Source organism: Onychostoma macrolepis, chromosome 06 (genome assembly GCF_012432095.1).
Source record: "Onychostoma macrolepis isolate SWU-2019 chromosome 06, ASM1243209v1, whole genome shotgun sequence".
Lineage (NCBI taxonomy): Eukaryota > Metazoa > Chordata > Actinopteri > Cypriniformes > Cyprinidae > Onychostoma > Onychostoma macrolepis.
This window is the reverse complement of record NC_081160.1, coordinates 20,937,852-20,959,182: the sequence shown is the minus strand read 5'-3', so window position 1 is coordinate 20,959,182 and position 21,331 is coordinate 20,937,852. Positions and strand designations below refer to the sequence as shown.

The window sequence follows — 21,331 nt, the reverse complement described above, 5'->3', positions numbered from 1 at the left end:
TGAGATTTCCCCCTGGTCTATGACATACATCCATTCAGAATAACAGTTTGACAGCGTGAGACCTCGCAACACAAACATGACTCTGAAAAGCCTCGATGGAGCAAAACAAAGCAGCATAGTAATGCCCTTTGAATCTCTGGAGAGACCAGTGTGTTGACAAAGCCTCTCCCTCTGCCTATTTTTCTCCCCTCTCGTCTCATCTCTCTCCCTCCTCTCTCTCTCTCTCTCTCTCGTTCCTCGCTCCCTCACGCTTTCACACCGATGAACACGCTGTGTGATGATTGCTACATGTGGGCAACAGTAGATATCTCTACACAAGAACAGAGCCACGCTAAACCCGTCGGATAAAGCAGATTCTCCAGCCTGAATCAAAGAGCTGTCATCTACAACGGCAGTGAACTGTAAAGGTAAAGGCTCCATATTCATATCCCTGATCGATTGTTGCATAAGTTGCTCACACTGGCTTTGTGTGTCTAGGATATGTGTCATAGTGTATAGCTCTCACCATCTGTCCTTCTGTCATGTCTTCTCTTGTGTAGGCAATTGAGTAGAAGCAAGCAAAACAGATCATCTATTTGGCTTTCACATTGTAACATTTATGAATGATGGGAAGTGTGCAGTTTATTATATTTTGTTGTTTTGTGAATGTTACTCATCTGTGTTTGCATAAATGCTAGATTCTTTTTCATTATATAGTGCATGAAATTAATATAGAGTTATATTGTGTATAGCTACAAATATCCCATTTACATAATATCAGTTACTTGGTTAATTCATTAAACAATACATCTGACATGCACAATGAAAACTGTGTGTTTGTTGAAGGGATTGGGCAGCTAATCCATCTCTCCAGCAGTAACTGTGAGGGCTTTGTAGGTTTGTAAATGTCAGCGAGGGGAAGTGACAGAGATGAGGAGAGACTTTGAAACACCCACACTCACCACCCACTGCTCTTTTTGAGACACACTGAAGATATGTTTCATTCTGCTGTACAGACTCAGCAACAGAATCCTTATTTACAAGCACTTTTGCATGAATGTTATATGATTATAACTTTGAAATGGGGAAGAATGCACAGCATCTTAACATTAGTTTAAATTAAATTGGAAGCACAATGCATATAAAAATGTAAGAGACTCATAATGGTATGCGTAATGTGTGATTAAGTAATTCCAATGGGAGTTTTATTAGCAAAAACACTTTACACAGTAATGATATGTGTCAGTGACATTTTGGCACTAATTTATTGATAGTATAACATTAATTAATAAATTAAAGAATGCTAAAATATATTTCTTTTTAATTAATTATTTGTATTATCTTTTTATTCATTCATAATTGATCAGGCATGAATTACTGATCTGTACACACACGTTGAATCTGCATGAAGAAAAAGCTCTGCAGATTTCCACAGAATTTGAACAACTGTCACAGACAACTTTTTATTCATTTTGGCCATTCATTTGCATGAAAACAGCATTTTGGAAACGGGTTTCAAAATGTTCGAAAATGATGCCATTATCTCTGTATAAACTACAAAAATGCAAAAACGGTGACATCATGATCACATGCTCTAAATATTAAGTATGTGTGCATATAGTGATTCTTTACAAATTTTCGTGTATTTATGTGAACGGGGATCGTTTCAACAACATTGTCGCCTGTATGTGAAACTTTTAGAATACACAAAGGAAAAATTGTTCCATTTTTAGCACGTTGTTGTTGTGTACACGTAATCTCAAACTAAAACCATAAAACACATTTTTGTTCTTTGAAATAAATTTTATATAGTTTTATATATAACTAAAAACATATTTTATTTCAGCTAAAATTAATTTTTATATTTTAAAATTAATTTTAAAATATATTAAAATAAAATCTAATCCAAAATGTAAAAAAAAAAATATATATATAATAGTATATTAATTATATTAAAATAACACTGCCATAAGGACCTTATGTTCATTTGTGAAATATGTTGTCATATTTATTATATATCTATTAACATATATATCTATTAACATATTTACTGACATATAGCTCAAGGCTAACTGATATAAAAATGTATAATTAAACTTCATTTGGAGCACTACTTGTGCACAATGCACATTTCTTAATATTAAGCCTAAAATGTGTTTTAATGACACTATTGATTGTATGATCTTTGAATAATACCAATTTTAAAGGCAAGATATTTAAAGTACCTGAAGTCTACTTACTCTAATTTAGCACAATCAAATATACTTCAGTATATCTTTAGTTGGACTTCAGCACTACTTTAAAGTATTCCAATTTAGCATACTAAAAGTACAATAGCAGGGTATATTTATTAAGTACATAAATATGCAAATGTACTTATACTTATAGTATACTTATATATATATATATATATATATATATATAGTATAAAATAAATGTATTTCGAATACACTTTAGTATATTATTTTTCACTAGGGCTTTCAAAATAAGTGTATAAAAAGCAAATCTTACAATGTTTTATATAAGGTTTTTTAATGACTTGACACCATCATTTAATTATAAAGTATTACCCATGCATATTTGACTGAACCTTTTCTTTCCCCCGAACTAAATTTGGCATCATTGAATTGGGCTTGTTAGTAACAAGAGTGTGAATATATTAAAACTTGACAGTGGTATTTGAGAATAAGTGTTCCTCATATAACCATGCTAATGCTTACTGTTCCTACCACATTCACACAATTGCAGTTCTATCCAATTTGTCTGAATTATGGCCCATTTGGCAGAACAGCCACTATGTGCTAACCTTTTACAAACAGATGTCTCTCTGTCCCAGATTTAATGAGAGCTCACACAGATAAGGAGCACTTATTCTCATTTTTCAGTATAATTCACATAATTCACAGTTACTAATTTATCCTAGAAAAGTAAAACAGGGCTTGCTGTTTTGAAGATATCTAAATAAAGCAACGGTGACCTTAACTTCAGAGTTTTATTGAACCGAATGTGATTTGACTAGACAGTAGCCATCATGTTACATAGGTGAGGACCTCAAAGAGGAAAGGACATTGACAAAAATAGAAGAGAAAGAACCGTAGGTGGGCTGCAGCCTGGCGTTACCTGCAACTGTCAAGGCAAAGCGTGAAACAGGGTGTAAATGAAGGTAATGTCTCTGGGGCACAGACGCACCTTGCTAAAACATGAGCTAAACCCTCACTCTCACAAACCCCTAGGAGACATGTTCTTTTGGTGGATGATACCACACTGAAAAACAGCTTAATTCAACCCACACTCTTTAAAATAAAGTTTCCAAAAGGAGGTTTTCACAGTGATGCTTTTTGGGTTCCCCAAAGAACCTTCAACAGTCAACAGTTCTTCGAAGAACCATTTTTTTCTTAGTGCACTCTTAAAAATAAAGGTTTTCACGTTGATATCATAGAAGAACCATTCTGGGTTCCTCAAAAACCTTTTAGTGAACAATTTATACAATTTTCATAGTAAAAACATTTTAAGAACTTTCTTCCCACTCTTAAAAATAAAGGTTCCAAAAGGGGGTTGTGCAGTGATTCATTGAAATAACCATTTGAGTTCCCCAAAGAACCTTTCGTTGAGCGGTTCTTAAAAGAGTATTTTTTAAGAATGTAAGAACCTTTTACACAAAGTCAATGCTAAAGGTTCTTCATGGAGCCATTAATTCAAATAAAGATCCTGTATTTGTAAGAGTGTAGGGTGATTAAGTGGTCTCCTAGGTTTTTTGAAGAGTTTAAGATATTCTGTCTTAGAAATCAGCTTGACCAGGTCAGGAGACCAGTTTAAACCAGTTAAGACCAGCAAAGCAACTGGCGGGATTTCACACCAAGATTTACATTTAATCATTCAGCAGATGTTTTCATCCAAAGTGACTTGACAAACGAGGACCATCGCAAGCAATATATTATACATGAGTTAACATATTGTCTGCAAGCGTTGCTGGAGAACTTTGATGGTTAAGTATTTTAGGTTCTCTCGAGGTTAAATATTTGCCGTGTCTATTCCAGAACGTGGAAAGCAAAACTAATTTGAGGCTGGTAAAAGCAACTGCATTATTTTTTCAACATGGACAAGCCAAAGAGCCTGGAATTCAAAAATAGCTAGAGCGAGGGATCAGATGGCATAGCACATTGAAAGTGGGTAGAGGAGTCTCAGTGGGAAACCTGACATCTCACTGAGCTCCATCAGACAGTAACACTACAGGGACCCTCACATGTTCTACTGAGCACGAGGGTGGGGTGCACTTTTCCTGAGATGAGTTATCTGTGAGGAAACCCTCAAAATCAATGTGCCAGTTTTCATGTTTTTGATTTATCATTGAATTATACTATTATTGTTAGAATTAAAATATGTATTATTTACAGATTCTTTTTATTTTATTTTACTTTTTTTAGTTTAACATTGTGATTATACTGTCCTGCTATGAACTGTATTTTCAACAGTGTATACTTACCTAAACTAACTAAAATTCATCATTTGGGAGTTTCATTCCAGCCCATTAGCATCCTATTTAAATGTGAGACAGGACCCACAACTATGAAATTATTCTGAGCACAGAAACTCAGATCCCAACATCAAAGACAAATTGAGAATATTAAATTGCCGAACCCTCACCAAAAGGGAAGGAGAAATTTAACCATGTTTTTATTTCACTCGGCATCTCATGATGATTTTATGAGGATGAGACATCAGAGTATCTTTTAGTTAGCAAACTCCCTGTAGCTCCATTTGTGCTGCATGGCTGCATAGAACATGAACTGGCTTCTCCCTGCCTAGATAGATTTGTCAGTGCATTTTATAAATAGCATGGCACGTGTTCTCATCCAGTGCAAGGAAATGAAGAATAAGCCTCAAGCATCCAGTGCATCACTAAAATATTCCCATCTAGAGAGAATTCGGATTGTTTAGACAGTCTGCAATTAGAATATGTTTCATAATTTACTCTATTTTAGTGCATCCTATTAGCAACATACAGCTTCTAAATAACATAAAATACCTCAGATATAAAACAGTATTTAATTGGTTTCTGGAAAACTGACCCTTTATTAATTATTTTGAGAACTTTTAACCCTTCGGTAGTAATTAGTCACATTATCAAACTACCTTTTAATGACAAGAACTTTAATACCAAAGCACACAGATTAAATTGGAATATACCTTCCCTTTAATGTCCGTGGTAGACATACCTTCCTTTTCTGATTCCAATCAAAGTGTACAATAACCAAAGTCCTGTTTTTTATACATTACTCATGCATTACTCATGCCTATTAGTGTCGCAATTTACGATCCTTCAGAAAAAGAAGAAATGGTCAATTTCATGCAGTGTTGCCAATTAAGAATAACTAAATGTGAAAGCAATAGGTTGCATCAGCCTCATAGGTTGAAATGGTAAGAGAGTGTTGTTTTTTGAAGGGAAATGTTCCTTTAGAAGAACTGAACATGCCTGGAACTGCAGGTGCAATAACAAGCAAAATAACGTGAGTCTTATGTTGGTCCAAATGTTTTATATTGCATCAAGGGAAAAGGTGGCATCTGGCATGCTCGTAATTGTGAACCATGGGAATAGTGATTAACAAAATATGCTCACTGAGGAGTGCTATATATATATGTGTGTAAATCTTTTTCATTTTCACAGGCAAATCAGCCCTTCACTTGTTCCTACAGTACAACCGACTGGAAGAAACTGCATTGCAAGGACATTCAGTGAGTATCCACTTATCATTTATGTAAGGGTTAATGTGTGTATCTCTGTTTCTCTCGCTGTCTGTCGCTGTCTCACTCTCGATCCTGATTGATTCTTCTATGATGTAAATATGCAAGCAGAATTCATGGTAATGCCTTATTTGAGGGCCAGGTGCACTGCTGCATTTCAATGATTCACATTTTGAGGGATTATTCATGTTTACAATAGTGAATCCACATCTCCAGATAATTACTGAACATTGCAATGGTGTGTTGTATAATGCAGGCTCATGGTAACGTCTGCAAGCATCACTACAATCTAATCAAACAGGTTATTATGCACACCTGAGCTGTTATTATTATGAGTAATTTGGTACGTTCTAAAAATAACTCATCTCCGGTCTCTTATGCATACACTAATGTCATTGACAGCTGCTAATCTCTTGTTGTTTAAGATTGCTTTTGTCTTTGTATTTCTTTCCTTTTTGTCAGGGCCATGAAAACTAGACTAGGGTGCCTGTCTAACAAATCAGACTCATGCAGCGATTTTTCAGAATTCCTGCCTCCTGCTCAGGAGAGATCCACAAGATACTTGAAGTGAGTTATATATTGTTTTTGTAGAAGAAAAAAAAAAAAAGTAAGGAGATGTATTCATTGGCTGTATTATCACTGTAGCTGATCATGTTTGGCTTTCTTAGGTTATCCACTGATGAAGTGACCAGATGGGCAGATTCATTTGACACTCTGCTGTCCAATAAATGTAAGTCACTTTGATTATGTGTTTGTGACTGAATTATTGAGCCCACATTTGGGTGATTGTTCAATTAGGGACACTTTTGACTACTTAAAAAAAAATTTTTTTTTAACCTAGTCACATTTCATCTATGTTGAAATATTTAGCACATGAAAAAAAACATTTATAAAAACTTAAATTCTCAAATAATGCTCTGTTAAAGCAACTATTACATTATTATTATTATTGTTAAAAACTTTTTGGAAGTAAAAGTAAAATTTCTCTGATATCGTTTTTCCCCCACTTGTTATAAATGCACTTAATAAGCTCAAAACATTTAAATAAAGAGACAGATAAAACTTTAAGTGATTATTTTTAAAATTATTAAAATACAGTGATTGTAATTTAAAGTAAATAAAGTAATGAATGTAATTTAAATTAAAAAAAATTAATTTTATGTTATTACAAAGTGCAGTTTTTAAAGCTTACTTATTAAGTGTGTTAAGAATCTCTCATGAAAGTGTACTCTGTTTGAGTACACTTAGGTGGTCTTTTATTTTATTAATGTTATATTATCTGTAAGTACAGTTTAAATATGTTTTTACATTTATATTACATTTAGTCATTTAGCAGATGCTTTTATCCTAAGAAATTTACAAATTATGATAATAGAAGCAATCAAAACCAACAAAATGCAAGTGCTATGACAAGTCTCGTTTGGTCTAACGCCTAACGCAGTACATGTAGCAAGGTTTATTTATTATATATGTATATATATCTAAAAGAAAACAAGTAGATCGAATAGAAAAAGAATGAAGAGAGCTCGTGTTAGAGACCCTTTTTAAAAAAAAAAAAGAAACCTGCAGTTAAAAACAAATAGAGAGTGCAAATGTTAGAGGCTCAAGTCAACAAATAGATAAAATAGAATTATAATAGAGAGTGCTAGAGTTAGAGGGTCAAATAAAGATGGAAGAAAATTATGTTTTTAGCCGTTTCTTGAAGATGGCTAAGGACTCAGCTGCTTGAATTGAGTTGGGCAGGTCATTCCACCAGGAGGGAACAGTTGATGTAAATGTGATTTTGTGCCTCTGATGGCACAATAATGCGCTGTTCACTTGCAGAACGCAAGCTTCTAGAGGGCACATAGGTCTGAAGTAGTGAATTTAGATAAAGGGATGCAGTGCCAGTGGTGGTTTTGTAGGCAAACATCAATGCTTTGAATTTTATGCGAGCAGCTATTGGTAGCCAGTGCAAATTGATGAACAGAGGTGTGACGTGCGTTCTTTTCAGCTCGTTAAAGACTAATCTTGCTGCCGCATTCTGGTTTAATTGTAGAGGTTTGATAGAACCGGCTGGAAGACCTGCCAAGAGAGCATTGCAATAGTCCAGCCTGGACAGAACAAGAAGCATGTTCCAAAAGAAAGGACCTGATCTTTTTGATGTTGTATAAAGCAAATCTGCAGGACCGGGCAGTTTTAGCAATGTGGTCTGAGAAATTCAGCTGATTATCAATCACAACTCCAAGGTTTCTGACTGTTTTTGAAGGAGTTATAGTTGATTTGCCTAACTGGATGACTAATAACTTTTGAGACTTGAATTACATGACAAGCCCACATTCTACACAATTAAGTGTTGCCAGGGTGTTTCTTTGTGACTGCAACGATTGTGTACTCATTGAGTGTACTTAAGTGGCCTTTAATTTAACTTTTTCCCTTATATTCACCCTAAGGTAAAAATTTAAAGTTTACCTAATTCAAAAACCATGTATTGATGCTTATTTTAATCTAAATAGGACCATAATGTATAGATTTTAATGCTGTTCACCAACCACACTCCAATTCTTAAAGCAGATGTTTGTATTGAAATATTATGAAATGTGGTATTATTATGCTAGTCGCACTATGTTGTCCCAGTATTAACAGACTTGCTTAAAACTTTTGTTCTTGGCTAGTTGGTCAGATGCAAGTCTACAGAGCTGTACTGTAGTTCTGCCATGATATGGTTCACCAGCAACTTATGTAAGAAGCTTTCCATATTAATAAGAAGGACGCCATTTCCCTGTGAGTCACGTGTTTGGCTGTGACTTCTCTTGTCGATTGCTCACAAAATGACAGGCCTTATTTCCTCAGGCTTAATTCCAGCTTCAATTAACTGTGTGTGTGTGTGTGTGCGTGTCTTTTTCTGAATCTCACAGCACTGACACCCCAGACGTGCCACAAATAGCCTCTCTCTGTGCTGTTAACAGGGCATTTGTTCATGCTAAAGACTTCTGAAATCTGTCAATACAGTACTACGACAGACAACAAATCATTCAGATGTAATTTATTAGCAGAGCTTGCTAAAGCTGAGAGAATCCCCTAATGCTACGAACTCACCTGGTTATACCATGAACATGGCTGATACCTCAAATCATGCAACTTGTTGAGAATTGTTGAGTGTGGTGGATGATAAAGCAATGAAACAACACAACACACTTAAAACTACTCAGTGCACCTTAGCAAGATTGCTTAATTGTATTCAATGTACTTAAAGTCTTAAGAATATATTTAAAAAATTGTACTTGCAGATAATATTAATAAAATAAAAGCACTCAAAGAGAGTACACGTTCATGACTGTTTCTTAAAAGACTTTTAAAAGTATGCTAAAGTGTACTTCTTTTTCACAAGAGAATCAAAAACTCTATTCGTTGTGTGTGTGACATTGAATGCAGGACAACCTATCAGACACATCTTATCACGTAATGTAGCTAACAAAGCACAAAAAGTCATTGTCCTACTGAATAACAAAACTCTGTTGATATAATGATGATGATATAATGTTAATAACAGATGTTATGTCTTTCACTGACTGTTATGGCTGTGTCTTTCACTGACTGTCAATGAATTACCATTGTATGCTGGGTAAAATCTCCCCTTCAGGTAGCACAATCTGTAAAATGCATTTCAGATATAAATGACTTCCTGTGTCCAGTAGAGGCAGATACATGCTTCATGCAGAAAATCAGTTTTCAAAGAAAAGAAAAAACAAAACAAGCAATGGCCACGCTAAAGGAGAACATTTTGTTCCCTTGCCAGCAGGAGAACATTTTGCCTCTGTACTGCCTCTTGATTGTCCTTTCATTGAATTTCCTGAGAAGCACTATTGTCTCATTTACCCACCCTGCTGTTTATATGGACTTTAACTGTATCCAAGAGAAGTCTACCTTACAGAAAAAGGATACAGGGTAGAAAAAATATGCCTTACAGCACAAAAGACCATATGATGATCATAAAATATGTTTAATAGAACCAAGGCTCATTGCAAAAACATGCCTGTGGCAAAATTTCTGCAGAACTCATTGTATATGCTGCTTCTATCACATTTCGTGACACTTTCAAAATGAAATGTGCAGTGAGTCACACTAAAAGCTTGTTCAGTTTTATCTGGAACAGATTAATGTGAATCTGTCAATGTTTCATTATCGCTCCAGTTCAGAAATAAAATGTCTGGTGAGTGGTGCTAAAAGGCTAATGCTCTATTGTGTTTGAAAATAATGTACCATCTTTTTTCAGCATTTGCTGAAGCAACCATACCATTTTAGTTTGCTTCTACCAGTCTTTGAGTACAATTCTGTACCAGGTGAGCTTCAGAGAAAGTTTACTACATCAGAAAAGATATACATATAAAGCTGGTTGTGTGATGCAAATGTCAAAATGTATTAGTTTACACATGCACTAAATGGTCAAATGTTTTGTGGTCATAACATTATGTGTGCAAGGAACCACACGAAAATAAGTCTTAATTAATCAATAATCATGCCCTTCTAATCAATATTTGAGTGAAAATGAATAACAGTTGTTGCTGCCACTGGCTGATTTGTATTTATAGGTATGGTTTTGTAGTTTTGTCACAATGTAGGTAAAGGCACATTTTTTCAGTGTTTCTACAGTCTCTCATTTGAAACACGTCCCAAATGTGACAAAGAAAATACATTTTTTTGATGAATAAAAGCAACTAACTTGGTGTCCTTGGGAAGCATTTCCTGTATCCAGTGTGGCTTAGATATGGCATATTAGACATAACAAAGATATATTGGTTTTAATATAGCAAGATGCTTATCCATAATCTTATTCATCTTTATTTCATAGATGGTTTGGCAGCCTTCAGAACCTTCCTCAAAACAGAGTTCAGTGATGAAAACATCGAGTTCTGGTTGGCTTGTGAGGACTATAAAAAGATCAAATCCCCTGCTAAGATGATGTCTAAGGCCAATAAGATCTACAAGGAATTTATTGACGTTCATGCGCCCAGAGAGGTATGTTGACTGCTTCTATAAAACCATAGCAACTACACCTGAACATATAGTACTCTTGTGGGTACTGTATGTTCATTACTGCTTGAGAGGAATTAGTTTGAATCACCAGAGCTATAAGCCTACATAAAGTTGCTAATAATTACAGAGTATATTAAAAACACTTCAGTCTGTATATATGCAGCATTTCCAGACATTACAGCCAAACATAACTTAAAAGATTGGGCTGTCTTTCCTAGCATTTTTTTTATTTTTTTTATCAAATCATGTTGGTAAGGCGGTAGCTGAGCATTTTCTAAAGGTATCAAATAGAAAACAGTTATTTTAAATTGTAATACTATTTCACAATATTACTGTTTTTACTTAAGGTAGTGTGTGTTTATATACTATTAACACTAACATTTATTAAAACCATACAGTTTTATAATATAAACTAAACATTTTATAAAACTGTACTGTTTTTAATTGCTTATATAATGCACCTCCGAGTTTGAGGCCTGTGCTATAAAGACTTTGGGGACACTTTATTTTAGGGTCTCTTAATTAGTTGCTTATTAGCATGCATATTACTAGAATATTAGCCATTTATTTGTAGTAGTTAAGCACATATTAATGCCTTATTCTACATGACCTTATTCTATCCAATACCTAAACGTAAAAACTACCTTGCTAACTATTAATAAGCAGCAAGTTAGGAATTTATTGATGGAAAAGTCGTAGTTAATAGTGAATAAGTGTTCCCTATTCTAAAGTGTTACCAAGACTTTTCCTCCCTCTGAGTTTGTCCTTTAGCACCGCCTACGCTACCTTTCAGTTCTTCCCTGGCTTCAAACCTGAAGATCATCTTCTTTTTCAGCATGACCTTCAGATACTTTGTGATTCACTGCTTGTTATTTGGGAAGCACAGCCCTGTCCTTAAGCATCCTGTCTGTGTGGGTCACAGAAAATACAAATAGCTCCTTTAAGATTGGACGTACCTACCAAATTTAATAATCCTGGTCCTCAGACAATCCGTGAACTGATTAAAATTTGTGACAGTTTAGAAGCGTGAAACATGATCACCAGACATAGTTATAGTTCTTGTGTGAAGTAGCTTTGCCAAACATTATTTTAATTCTAAGAAGTGATAAGAGCAATTGCACAGAATTTAATATTCTCTAACTTGTATCTCCGAAGGTTAACATAGACCACAGGACCCGAGAAGAAACCAAACAGAGGCTTATGGAACCAACTCCCAACAGTCTCAATGAAGTCCAAGCTAAAGTGTACAGCCTCATGGAGAAAGACTCATATCCTCGGTTTATAAGATCAAAGATCTATCAGGACTTACTGAACAGGACACAGATATACTGTCAGAGGAAATCTGTTTAAAAGTGAATGTTTATTTGCTTGCCTGGTTAGATTATATTGAGATATTGAGCAGACTTTAATTGTAATATATAGTATAGTCTGTGTGTTTACAAAATAATTAGATGAGAATAATCAAATAACAAAGGTCAAAAGATGAACTAGTTCCTTGCTAGTTTGTGCATCTAAACTTAAACATGACCCTTTACTGTGCTTCTTTGCCCAGTTCTATTTGTAACATGTGGCTATATTCTCTCCCTTCAATTGTGATAGAATGGTCAATGTTTCTTCTGAATGCTGGCAAGCATGTAAATGTAAATCAGTCTCTAAATGGGTAATATGTAAGAGTATGATCATTTATTTTTCTTATCTTCAATGTAACTTGTGTACACATTAACACTGATATATTTCGATAAAACAACTTAAGACATGCCTGCTGTGTTACTGCATGCAGCCTCGGCCTTCAAACATCTCTGATTCCCTTAAAATCTAAATCTAAAAATACTTTAATCCCACACACATACGCACACTGAATATATTTATTTTTTTCTCTGAAGAAGTGATATTTTTAATGTAACATTTATGTTTGCTTATTTTGTTGTTTATTAATTTATTTAAGCTTATTTCATGTGTTGATGTTCTGATGGTTTACAATGACATGTTCTTGTGATGACACTAGATCAAGTAAAGCATGTCACTAAACAGTGTTGGTTTGTGGTTTTTTTGACTGAAAATGTGTTGTTGACATTTGAATGTGTGTCAAGCTTTATTCCTTGAGTTGTCTGGGAAATTAAATAATACAAATGAAATATAAACTCACTCCACTATAACAACTATTTTCTTCTGTTTTGCAGTAACATACAGTAGGTTCAAAAGTTCAAAGTTTCATTTTTCACATTCACAATGGAACAAAGGAAGGAAAAAGTGTTGTACTAGCTTTAAGGGAGATAATGTAGAGAGATAAGTTTCATTTTACTTTTATTTTACTATAAGTGCATTAAAAAGAGCAATGTTATGGAAATAGTTCACCCAAAAATGAAAATTGGCTCACCCTCAGGCCATCCAACACTGTTAGACATTTCAAAGGGTTTTTACAGTAACTTAAGTTACTGTAATCAGAGTCTCTTTAAGACAAGTCATGTCACTCGGCGGCCATCTTTGAAACGCCTCTCGGGCATCCAAGTGCAGCTCCTATCTCTTTAAATGGGCAAACATCAAATTCTCCAAAACTGTTCACTAAGCTTACAATTAAATTTCATATTTGAAATCATCAAAGAAATCTGACAACAACTGTATCATAAATGTTGTTTCTTTTGCTCAAATAGCATTATAAAAAGCTTATTTTTCAGGCTAGATCAGCCAGTGCGCATGCGCAGTCCTCAGCGCACGTCTCAGAACGCTGACTGTTTCTATAGCAACCGGGATTTCTAAAGGCAGCTGCAGTGACGCGCTGACTTTACCGATTAGTGATTGGCGGGGCTTCCTGCGATTTAGCGTCCATATTGAGCGTTGCATTTTTCTCCATTCAAAACTATACGAGTGACACGTCTTGGGTATTCTATAGTCTTTGATGTAATGAAGATTTACAGTAGCAAACTGTATTTGAAAACTGTACTGTTTTACAGTAAATTACTGTAAATAAAATCCAATTCATCAGTGTATTACTGTAATTCATTCATTTTCATATAGATTTCATTAGATTTTATAATTTTTATATATAATTCATTTTATTTTTACTCTACATAGGTACTGCTGGCAAGCAGCCAAAGAACACATACAGTAGCTATCTGCAAAACCCAGGTGCTGCTCCAAAACGTGGCCACCATCTTTGCTCACCATCCACTTTGTTAGTGACAGAAATGTCTTCTCTGAAAAACAAGAAGTAGAAATAGCACACTTTTAAAAGGCAAACCTCATATAGAATACACAAATCTCTCAAAACCATAGTTCTTCTCTTGCCATGAATTATCCGTCTCAGGGTGGCTGGCATGTTCATGTCTTTCTTGATGCTTCATTGCAGTTGCCTTTAAAACACAAATACAAAAAATGCAGTAAATCTTAAATTCCATTAAAAACTATAACAAACTAATTCTAAAACTAGAAAAGGCAGCTAGCCAGAAAACTAGTTTAACCTAGCTAACATACGATTTTTTTTTTCTCAATAGGCTACTGGCCAACATTAACTACTAACACCTGAACTAAATTTCACATTAGTTAACCTAATGTTAATATAAGATAAGCGTTGCTCGTTAAAAATAATTTTAATTCGGTAACTTAATTCAATAAGATGACAAAAGTCGTTTGAAATGACAGCACAGTTTACCATAGTAAAGTTCGGTAACCGCCATGTTGACGAGTAAATGTTACTATGGGTTAAACTGGTGTGCAAAAATCTGACACAAACACACAGACAAACGAACATATATTTTTTACATTGCTTGCTGGTCTTATTCTCTCGTAAGGTGCATCGACACACAGTGTAGATGTTCTCCGGAGCTCTTCCACTCTAGCGGGTTCATCCCCGGGAAAAACTTGACTTGACAACTTGACAAAAGACAACAATATAGAACCCATTATATATATTATCTACAGTGAATGCGGACAGTAAACTGATGCCCCAGTATATTTCTGACGTGCAGATGTACTCCAAGCATTGGCGCTGTTTCTGACACGAAGTACAAATGGATTTTTCCAATCATTACAAGCGATGTAACACATCCAGTAGTCAGTCCAAGCTGTTGTGGCGTTGTAGACACGGTGTAGGGCAAATTGTGTCAATCCAAATGTAAGAAATGAGGAAAATAAAACGACCTCAATAGAATGGTGCCAAAGAGACCGTTACAGCAAATACAGTAGTATACAGCAATTTAAAAAAATATACAGTAAGTCTCTGTATGTGGGGTCTGACGTCACAGAAAATTCCCATGGTGCAAAGGGTATTACAGTTATTTACTGTAAAGGGAATTTGCAGTATTATACTGGGTGATATACAGTAAATAACTGTGGAAATTACAGAAATGTCTAACAGTAAATTCTCTGCAATGAATGGGTGCCGTCAGAATGAGTGTCCAAATAGCTGATAAAAACATGACAATAATGCACAAGTAATCCACACGACTCCAAACCATCATTTAATGCCTTGTGAAGTGAAAAGCTGTGTGTTTGTGAGAAACAAATCCATCATTAAGGCATTTTACCTGTAAGCCATTGCTTTTGGCTAAAATATGAGTCCATAATCCATAATAGTAAACATTTTCACTTAATCCGGTGAAAATGTTAATTGATGAACTGTCAAGTCAGTTACTTGTGGATTATTATGATTCTTTTATCAGCTGTTTGGACTCTCATTCTGACGGCACACATTCACTGCAGAGGATCCATTGGTAATCAAGTGATATAATGCCAAATTTATCCAAATCTGTTCTGATATGGAAAAAAAACATATCTACACGGCCTATAAGGGTGAGTAAATTTTCATTTTTAGGGGATGAATGTTTAAATTGAGCAGCCTACTTAAAAAAAAAAAAAAAAAAAAACTACTGCAGTAATTTGTAAGATGCTCAAGAATAGAAATCCATTCAGAAATAAAATCTACATCTTTCTGCTTTTTACAGTGTGGCACAATAGAATACTTTAGAATAAATAGGTACAAATGACCACAGACAGACTGCAAATGTTATAAAATCTCTTCAGCACACAGATGTGATGCCCTTGGCTCATTTGGTTTCTTCCAAGGGCTACAGCCCAGATGGAATAATTAGATCTTCCACCTCTTCAGATCAGTGCTCCCTGAACACAGTTTAAGACAGAGAGAACATCTGCTGGCCTGGGGCAAAGTCCTCCCTGGAGGCATCACAAATAGATTCACGAGTCACAGATACATGCCTCCCTATCATATCTGTGTTACCGTGAGAGAATGAGGGGAACCATTCAGGTGGGAGCTCAGGTTAATTACAATCTTTCTCTTTGTTTAAGAATTCCAGTGTTCAAAGCTCCAAAATGAACTTTTAAATATCACCATTATCGCATTCGTCGGTGCTGATGTGGAAATCATGAGAAGTGATAACCTGGGATTTAGGTACAGCCAGGTTTGAGCAATATTTGATCTTATTGGTATATTCAAATTCTGTTAGATGCTTCTAAAGAAGCAAGAAAATATGAAGTGCAGCAACAAACTCAAATATCAGTGCAAATTATCCCTGTTGTTAACAAGAATTCTACACTTGTTTTTCTGAATATGAAAATATAAAACATTAAAAATTGGATATTCTTTCCAGATGAATGATAATTTTTTATTTGAAAATAGGTTGACATTTATATTAAGAAATTGCATTTATTTATAAGGATGTTGCATGCATATTTATTTGACTGGTGACAGAGACAGAGCAAAGAACATCTAGAGTTACTTCTCATATACAAAGGCAATGCTAAATGAATTATTGTATGAGATATTTATTGTTAGTTTATCCTTCCATCCATTCTCCAAGCTGAAGCTCATGAAATTAAAAGTTGCTTTAAGATTGATATTGATCTGCAATTGTAATTAATGACAGGCCAAAACAAGTACTAATCTGATGACTTTCAGTTTGCCTAATAAATATGATTTCTGCTGAATAGCTATCATTATTGACTTAATCCTCAAAATGTGGGGAAAAATCAGTTTAACGAATGTATTTGTATTTGGCAATATAGCCTTGATAATTCTTAGTAAAAAGTTATTTTTTAAATATCATTTGAGGATTCAGTGTGTAAATAAATTTATGATTACGAATTGTTGTTAGGTGTTAATCGTGATTAATCACAGAAACCTGTACATTTCGTAATGTACGTAATGTTTAAAATCAATTTACAAGTTTGTGTGTTTATTTGTTTGTTTGTTTTTTTAAGGATATCATAGGATCAATTTTATATTAAACAAACTATTACATTTAACTCAGATGTAAAATCTGAACTGGAGAACCAGAGTAAAACTGGAGTAAATGATATGGAGTTTGTACAATAAATTGTCTCATGTGATATATCAAGACCAACAGCTGACATTTTCTGCTAACATCATATACTTATAATGAGAATCAACTGAGTATTACACGGTTTCAGTATTAAACTGGTCTAATACTATAAGTGTACATTAAGCATTTTGTGAATGACAGCCAATACTCAAGGTTGTCAAAGCAGTAATGCCAGGAATCATCACAGGCCTGGTCTTTACCGACAATAAGCTGCATGGATTCCCAGACAAAATCCCCACTCGTTGAGTCTCAAGGCTAATTCACAGCTCTTCAGGAGCATTAGAGCTGACAACAACCTCGAGCGAGAGATTTGCACAGCGCTGTGAGAGTGTGTTGTTTTTTCCCCCGCACTGCCAGGAAACGAATCGTATAGCATAACAAGCAAGCGGAATATTAGTGGCCTTTCATTCTAGGTTCTGGGTGATCATAATATCCATCAATGGCTATTTTCAAAATCTGAGTAGATGTCTGTCATATAACATTTCACTTAACATTTATTTCAGAAACATGAAGGACACATTCTTATACTGTCATCAAAAGCAGTATAATAAATGATGAGAGGGATAGACATAAAGTAATGTAATTAACTTTTTAACTGTTTTGTTTTCAAGGAGTTTCAAAGAGCTTTGAGTCTGATTTGAGCTGAGGATTGAAGGATTGAAGATCCCTTTTACATTTTCCAAAAGAATGCTCTTATTTTAATGATTACATTAATAATACATGATTGATATATCATTATAAATGAAAATTTACATTACATTTTTATGTTTGAAAGAGTATCAGAACATCCAAAGTAACTTACATTGCATTCAAAAAGTACATTTTGTCAGTTGCCTGGGAATTAAACCCTTGAACTTGGCTATATAGCCTATATAAATATAGTATATGCATTATGGTCTACATGTTGAGCTTTTGGAATATTTAAAGAAGCGGTCACCTTTCAAATAAATTTTTTTTACTAAAAAACACAATTTATCTAAAATGACTACAGAAAATATAAACATAAATTCTGATTCCAAAACTATAAAAGTATCTCAATGAGAGTAAAATAGCATTCATATTCCCTTGCATTTGGTATAGATGAAATAGCATTCATCTCCATTTTGGTATATTATAACAACATTGTATTAACCTCTGGTTAAAATGATGAGCAATGTCTTGCCATCTTTAGAATGTCTAAAGATAGCAAAACATTGCTCATCATTTTAACCCAAGGCTGTCAGGGTTCTGCCCTGACACTCTGTTTGTCTTATGTTTGTTTCCTGTGTCTATGTTGTCTTGTGTCAGCACATGGCTTTGTTGATTGTTTTTCTCAGCCATGTGCTTCTCTAGCCCCTCCTCCTTGTTTCCTCCTTACCACTCCCTCTTGTTTGCCATTGTTGGTCTAATTGTGCTCACCTGTTCCTCGTGTGTTTTCCTCCCTATTTATATTTCCCCTTGCCCTTTTGTTTTTGCTGGTTCGTGGTCATTCTCATCCCTTCTGTCACTGTCACTGTCTGATTATGTGTTTCTGTTGCCCTTCCTGGTTGGTCTTGTGCCCTTTTATTTTAATATTTATTCAGTTCTTCTAGTCCTGATCTTTTGTTTGTTATTCTTTAATTTAGTTGTGTTGGTTTAATTAGTAATTATTTCTTATTTATTTTGTTACTTTACTTTTTATCAGTTCTTTTCTTTTATTTAGCCCCCTGCCTGCATTGGGGTATTTTATGTTCCTGTGGAGCCTTGTCCTGTCTTGTTTCTTTGTGGTGTTAGAGTTCCTGACCTGTTCCCGTTAGTTCCTGCCACTGGTTCACCCTGCCTGGTACTTGGTCCACTTCAGAGTCTGCGGTCAACAAGTATCTGAGCTCAGCTCTATGGTGCCTTGCTCGGTCTCCTCCATCTGCCTGGCCTTGCTGCTTCCTCTGCTGCTATTCTGCTAGTTGATGTTCCCTAGCTGTCTCTGTTCACTGTGTTCCTGCCATAGAATCACCTGCACACCTCACTACCCTCTTGTATCTCTCTGTTTTGTAATAAACCCTTGTCACTCACTCTGCGATTGCATACCTCTGTCAAGAGGACCCAATATTCTCATATTTTACCACTTTTCTGTATATAAACACAGGCATTGTTTTTTGAAACATGAACAAGAATAATTTGTGTAAATTGTTTGTAAAAATCATTGTTCTGTAATTATCTCTTAAAATTCAGTGCAACAATTGACATAATTTATGAAGGCTTTACATAAATTGTGTTTCAAGCTATAGTATGTTTATTTTGCCTATTAAAGACCATTTATATGTAGCATTTACAGGGATTTGTTTACTGTAAAATTACTTTAAGAAATGTAAAGTAAAAGATCATTTAAAATAGAATATGATCATGAGTGATGGAAATTACAGACTAGGACTAAAAATATGCAACATTCCAGAAAACAAGTATCCTTTGTTCAAGGATGAATCGTTCTTATCATGATAATTCTGTCATTTTTAGGGCACAGAAGTCATGGTCTGAAAAAGGAGGCTCACAAATGTGAAAGTTGGTTACAGCTGCCAGTATGGTCTACTTTCCCCATGGATTTCTTTAACTCTTATCATGTTAAAACAAATAGGATGGTGCTTTCCATCCTGGGATCCTGAAATAGTTTCAGAATCAAACAGAAATATTCATAATGTGATGAATGTACTTTGATCATTGTGTCGTATGAAGACTTATCTCTTAATTAACATAAAAAAATGTTAGCAGTACCCTGAGGTAAGACTTCCTCTGGATTGCACCTTCTCTATTTCCCGTTCTCATGGTGCAGCAGTGGGACACCCACTATCATCTCTATGAAGAGACCCAGCAAAAGGGGTTTCATCCTGCACTACCCATTGGGAGATCTCTGTGGTGGTATAATTGCCCTTATGCAAGGCATATTATCTATAAAAAGGAAAAAAGAAGCTATCAACAACAAGCTCATTTTCCCCTCTGCATGTTTTCCACATCTCTGAGAAATTGCTTCCAGGCGGTGGGGTGAAAGTGAATGACATCTATCCGAACAGACGCAGAGATCTGAAGGCCAACTGATGCGGAAGATCCCTTGTCCTCATACAACCAGATTTTTTGGTCTTTTATATCCCGAGTGTCATGTTGGGCGAGAGAAAAACCTTTGTGACTGCTGACATAAGTTATTGATCCGAGGTGGGATTCCCTCAGGTACTGTATCTTTCTGGGATATTAAACCTAATCAAATGTTCCTCTTTTTGTGTGCAGCTTGAACAATTAGGTATAGCTGTCCTGATTCGACTTGTGGATCAATGAAGCAAGACGCTTGACTTCATTGGACTTCTGATGAAAGGCATAAACATAAAATATGTTATGTGATTGTACCACGTCACAGCAGTTTAGGACATGTAGCCTGGTTAGGAAAAGGTGTCTATGTCTGTTATGCAAACCAAATACAAATTGTGCCTATATATATATTAGAATGAATGATAATTAATGTAATACCATGCAGTAAGGTACTTTGGCTTACAAGTGTTTTATCAGTAAGTTTACCCACCTGTAGAGTAACAAACATTACAATGCCCACAGAAAAAGCCTTTGTATTTTGATAACATTTGAGAGCAAATGACTGTCATGCCCATGTTCAGTGAAGTTCACGCTGGAGTCAGAGATAGGTTTTTTTTTTTTTTTTTTGATTCACAGATAATACTGGAAATGACTTTTAAACATTACTGTTAGTTGTTTGTTGTGTAAGTTCTTTGTTCAGAACTCCTCTTTATATATATATATATATATATATATATATACACCATATATTCATATCTATATATCTACAAACAGTTCCTGTGTTTTTGGTAAAAGGAGACAGAATTGAATGAATATGCAAATCCAAGTTGGCATACGTATTTTCGAGTATTGCTTGCATTTATTTACTTACAATATGAAAGCCTTCAGTGCAGGTTCCAGGTTAAGATAAACTGAAAAACACGATCAGTGATCACCAAGATCATTCACAGGAAAATACTTTTCTGGCAAGTCATGAACTGTGCTTCTCCTGTCATTTGACCAACAGCCCTGCAAAGATTCAAAGTTGGGGATGTTGTTTTTATTTATGCTTTTGAAATAATCATATTTCTGGAACAGAGTGTCAGCAGCATAAAAGAACATTTAAAATGACCTGAATTAGGGCACTTACAATAACCACACTTGTGAACATTACCATCACTGTGGACTTTCCTGCCTTTTCACATACACATGAATGCACAGTACACAGCACATGAGGGGAGAGTGAACTG

General features: G+C 35.0%; 1 protein-coding gene across 2 annotated transcripts; it reads left to right on the top strand.

Moving 5' to 3' along the window:
• The first annotated feature begins 235 nt into the window (after positions 1-235).
• rgs8 (regulator of G protein signaling 8) lies at positions 236-13,590 on the top strand. Of its 2 annotated transcripts, none has more exons than XM_058780334.1 (6): positions 236-407; positions 5,645-5,712; positions 6,184-6,288; positions 6,390-6,451; positions 10,553-10,719; positions 11,893-13,590. In XM_058780334.1, the coding sequence occupies exons 3-6, from the start codon at positions 6,188-6,190 to the stop codon at positions 12,085-12,087; spliced, it is 525 nt and encodes a 174-aa protein (XP_058636317.1). In that variant the 5' UTR covers positions 236-407; positions 5,645-5,712; positions 6,184-6,187; the 3' UTR covers positions 12,088-13,590. The 2 variants fall into 2 exon arrangements, with proteins under 2 accessions (XP_058636317.1, XP_058636318.1); XM_058780335.1 differs by having other exon boundaries at positions 6,367-6,451.
• Positions 13,591-21,331: the final 7,741 nt, after the last annotated feature.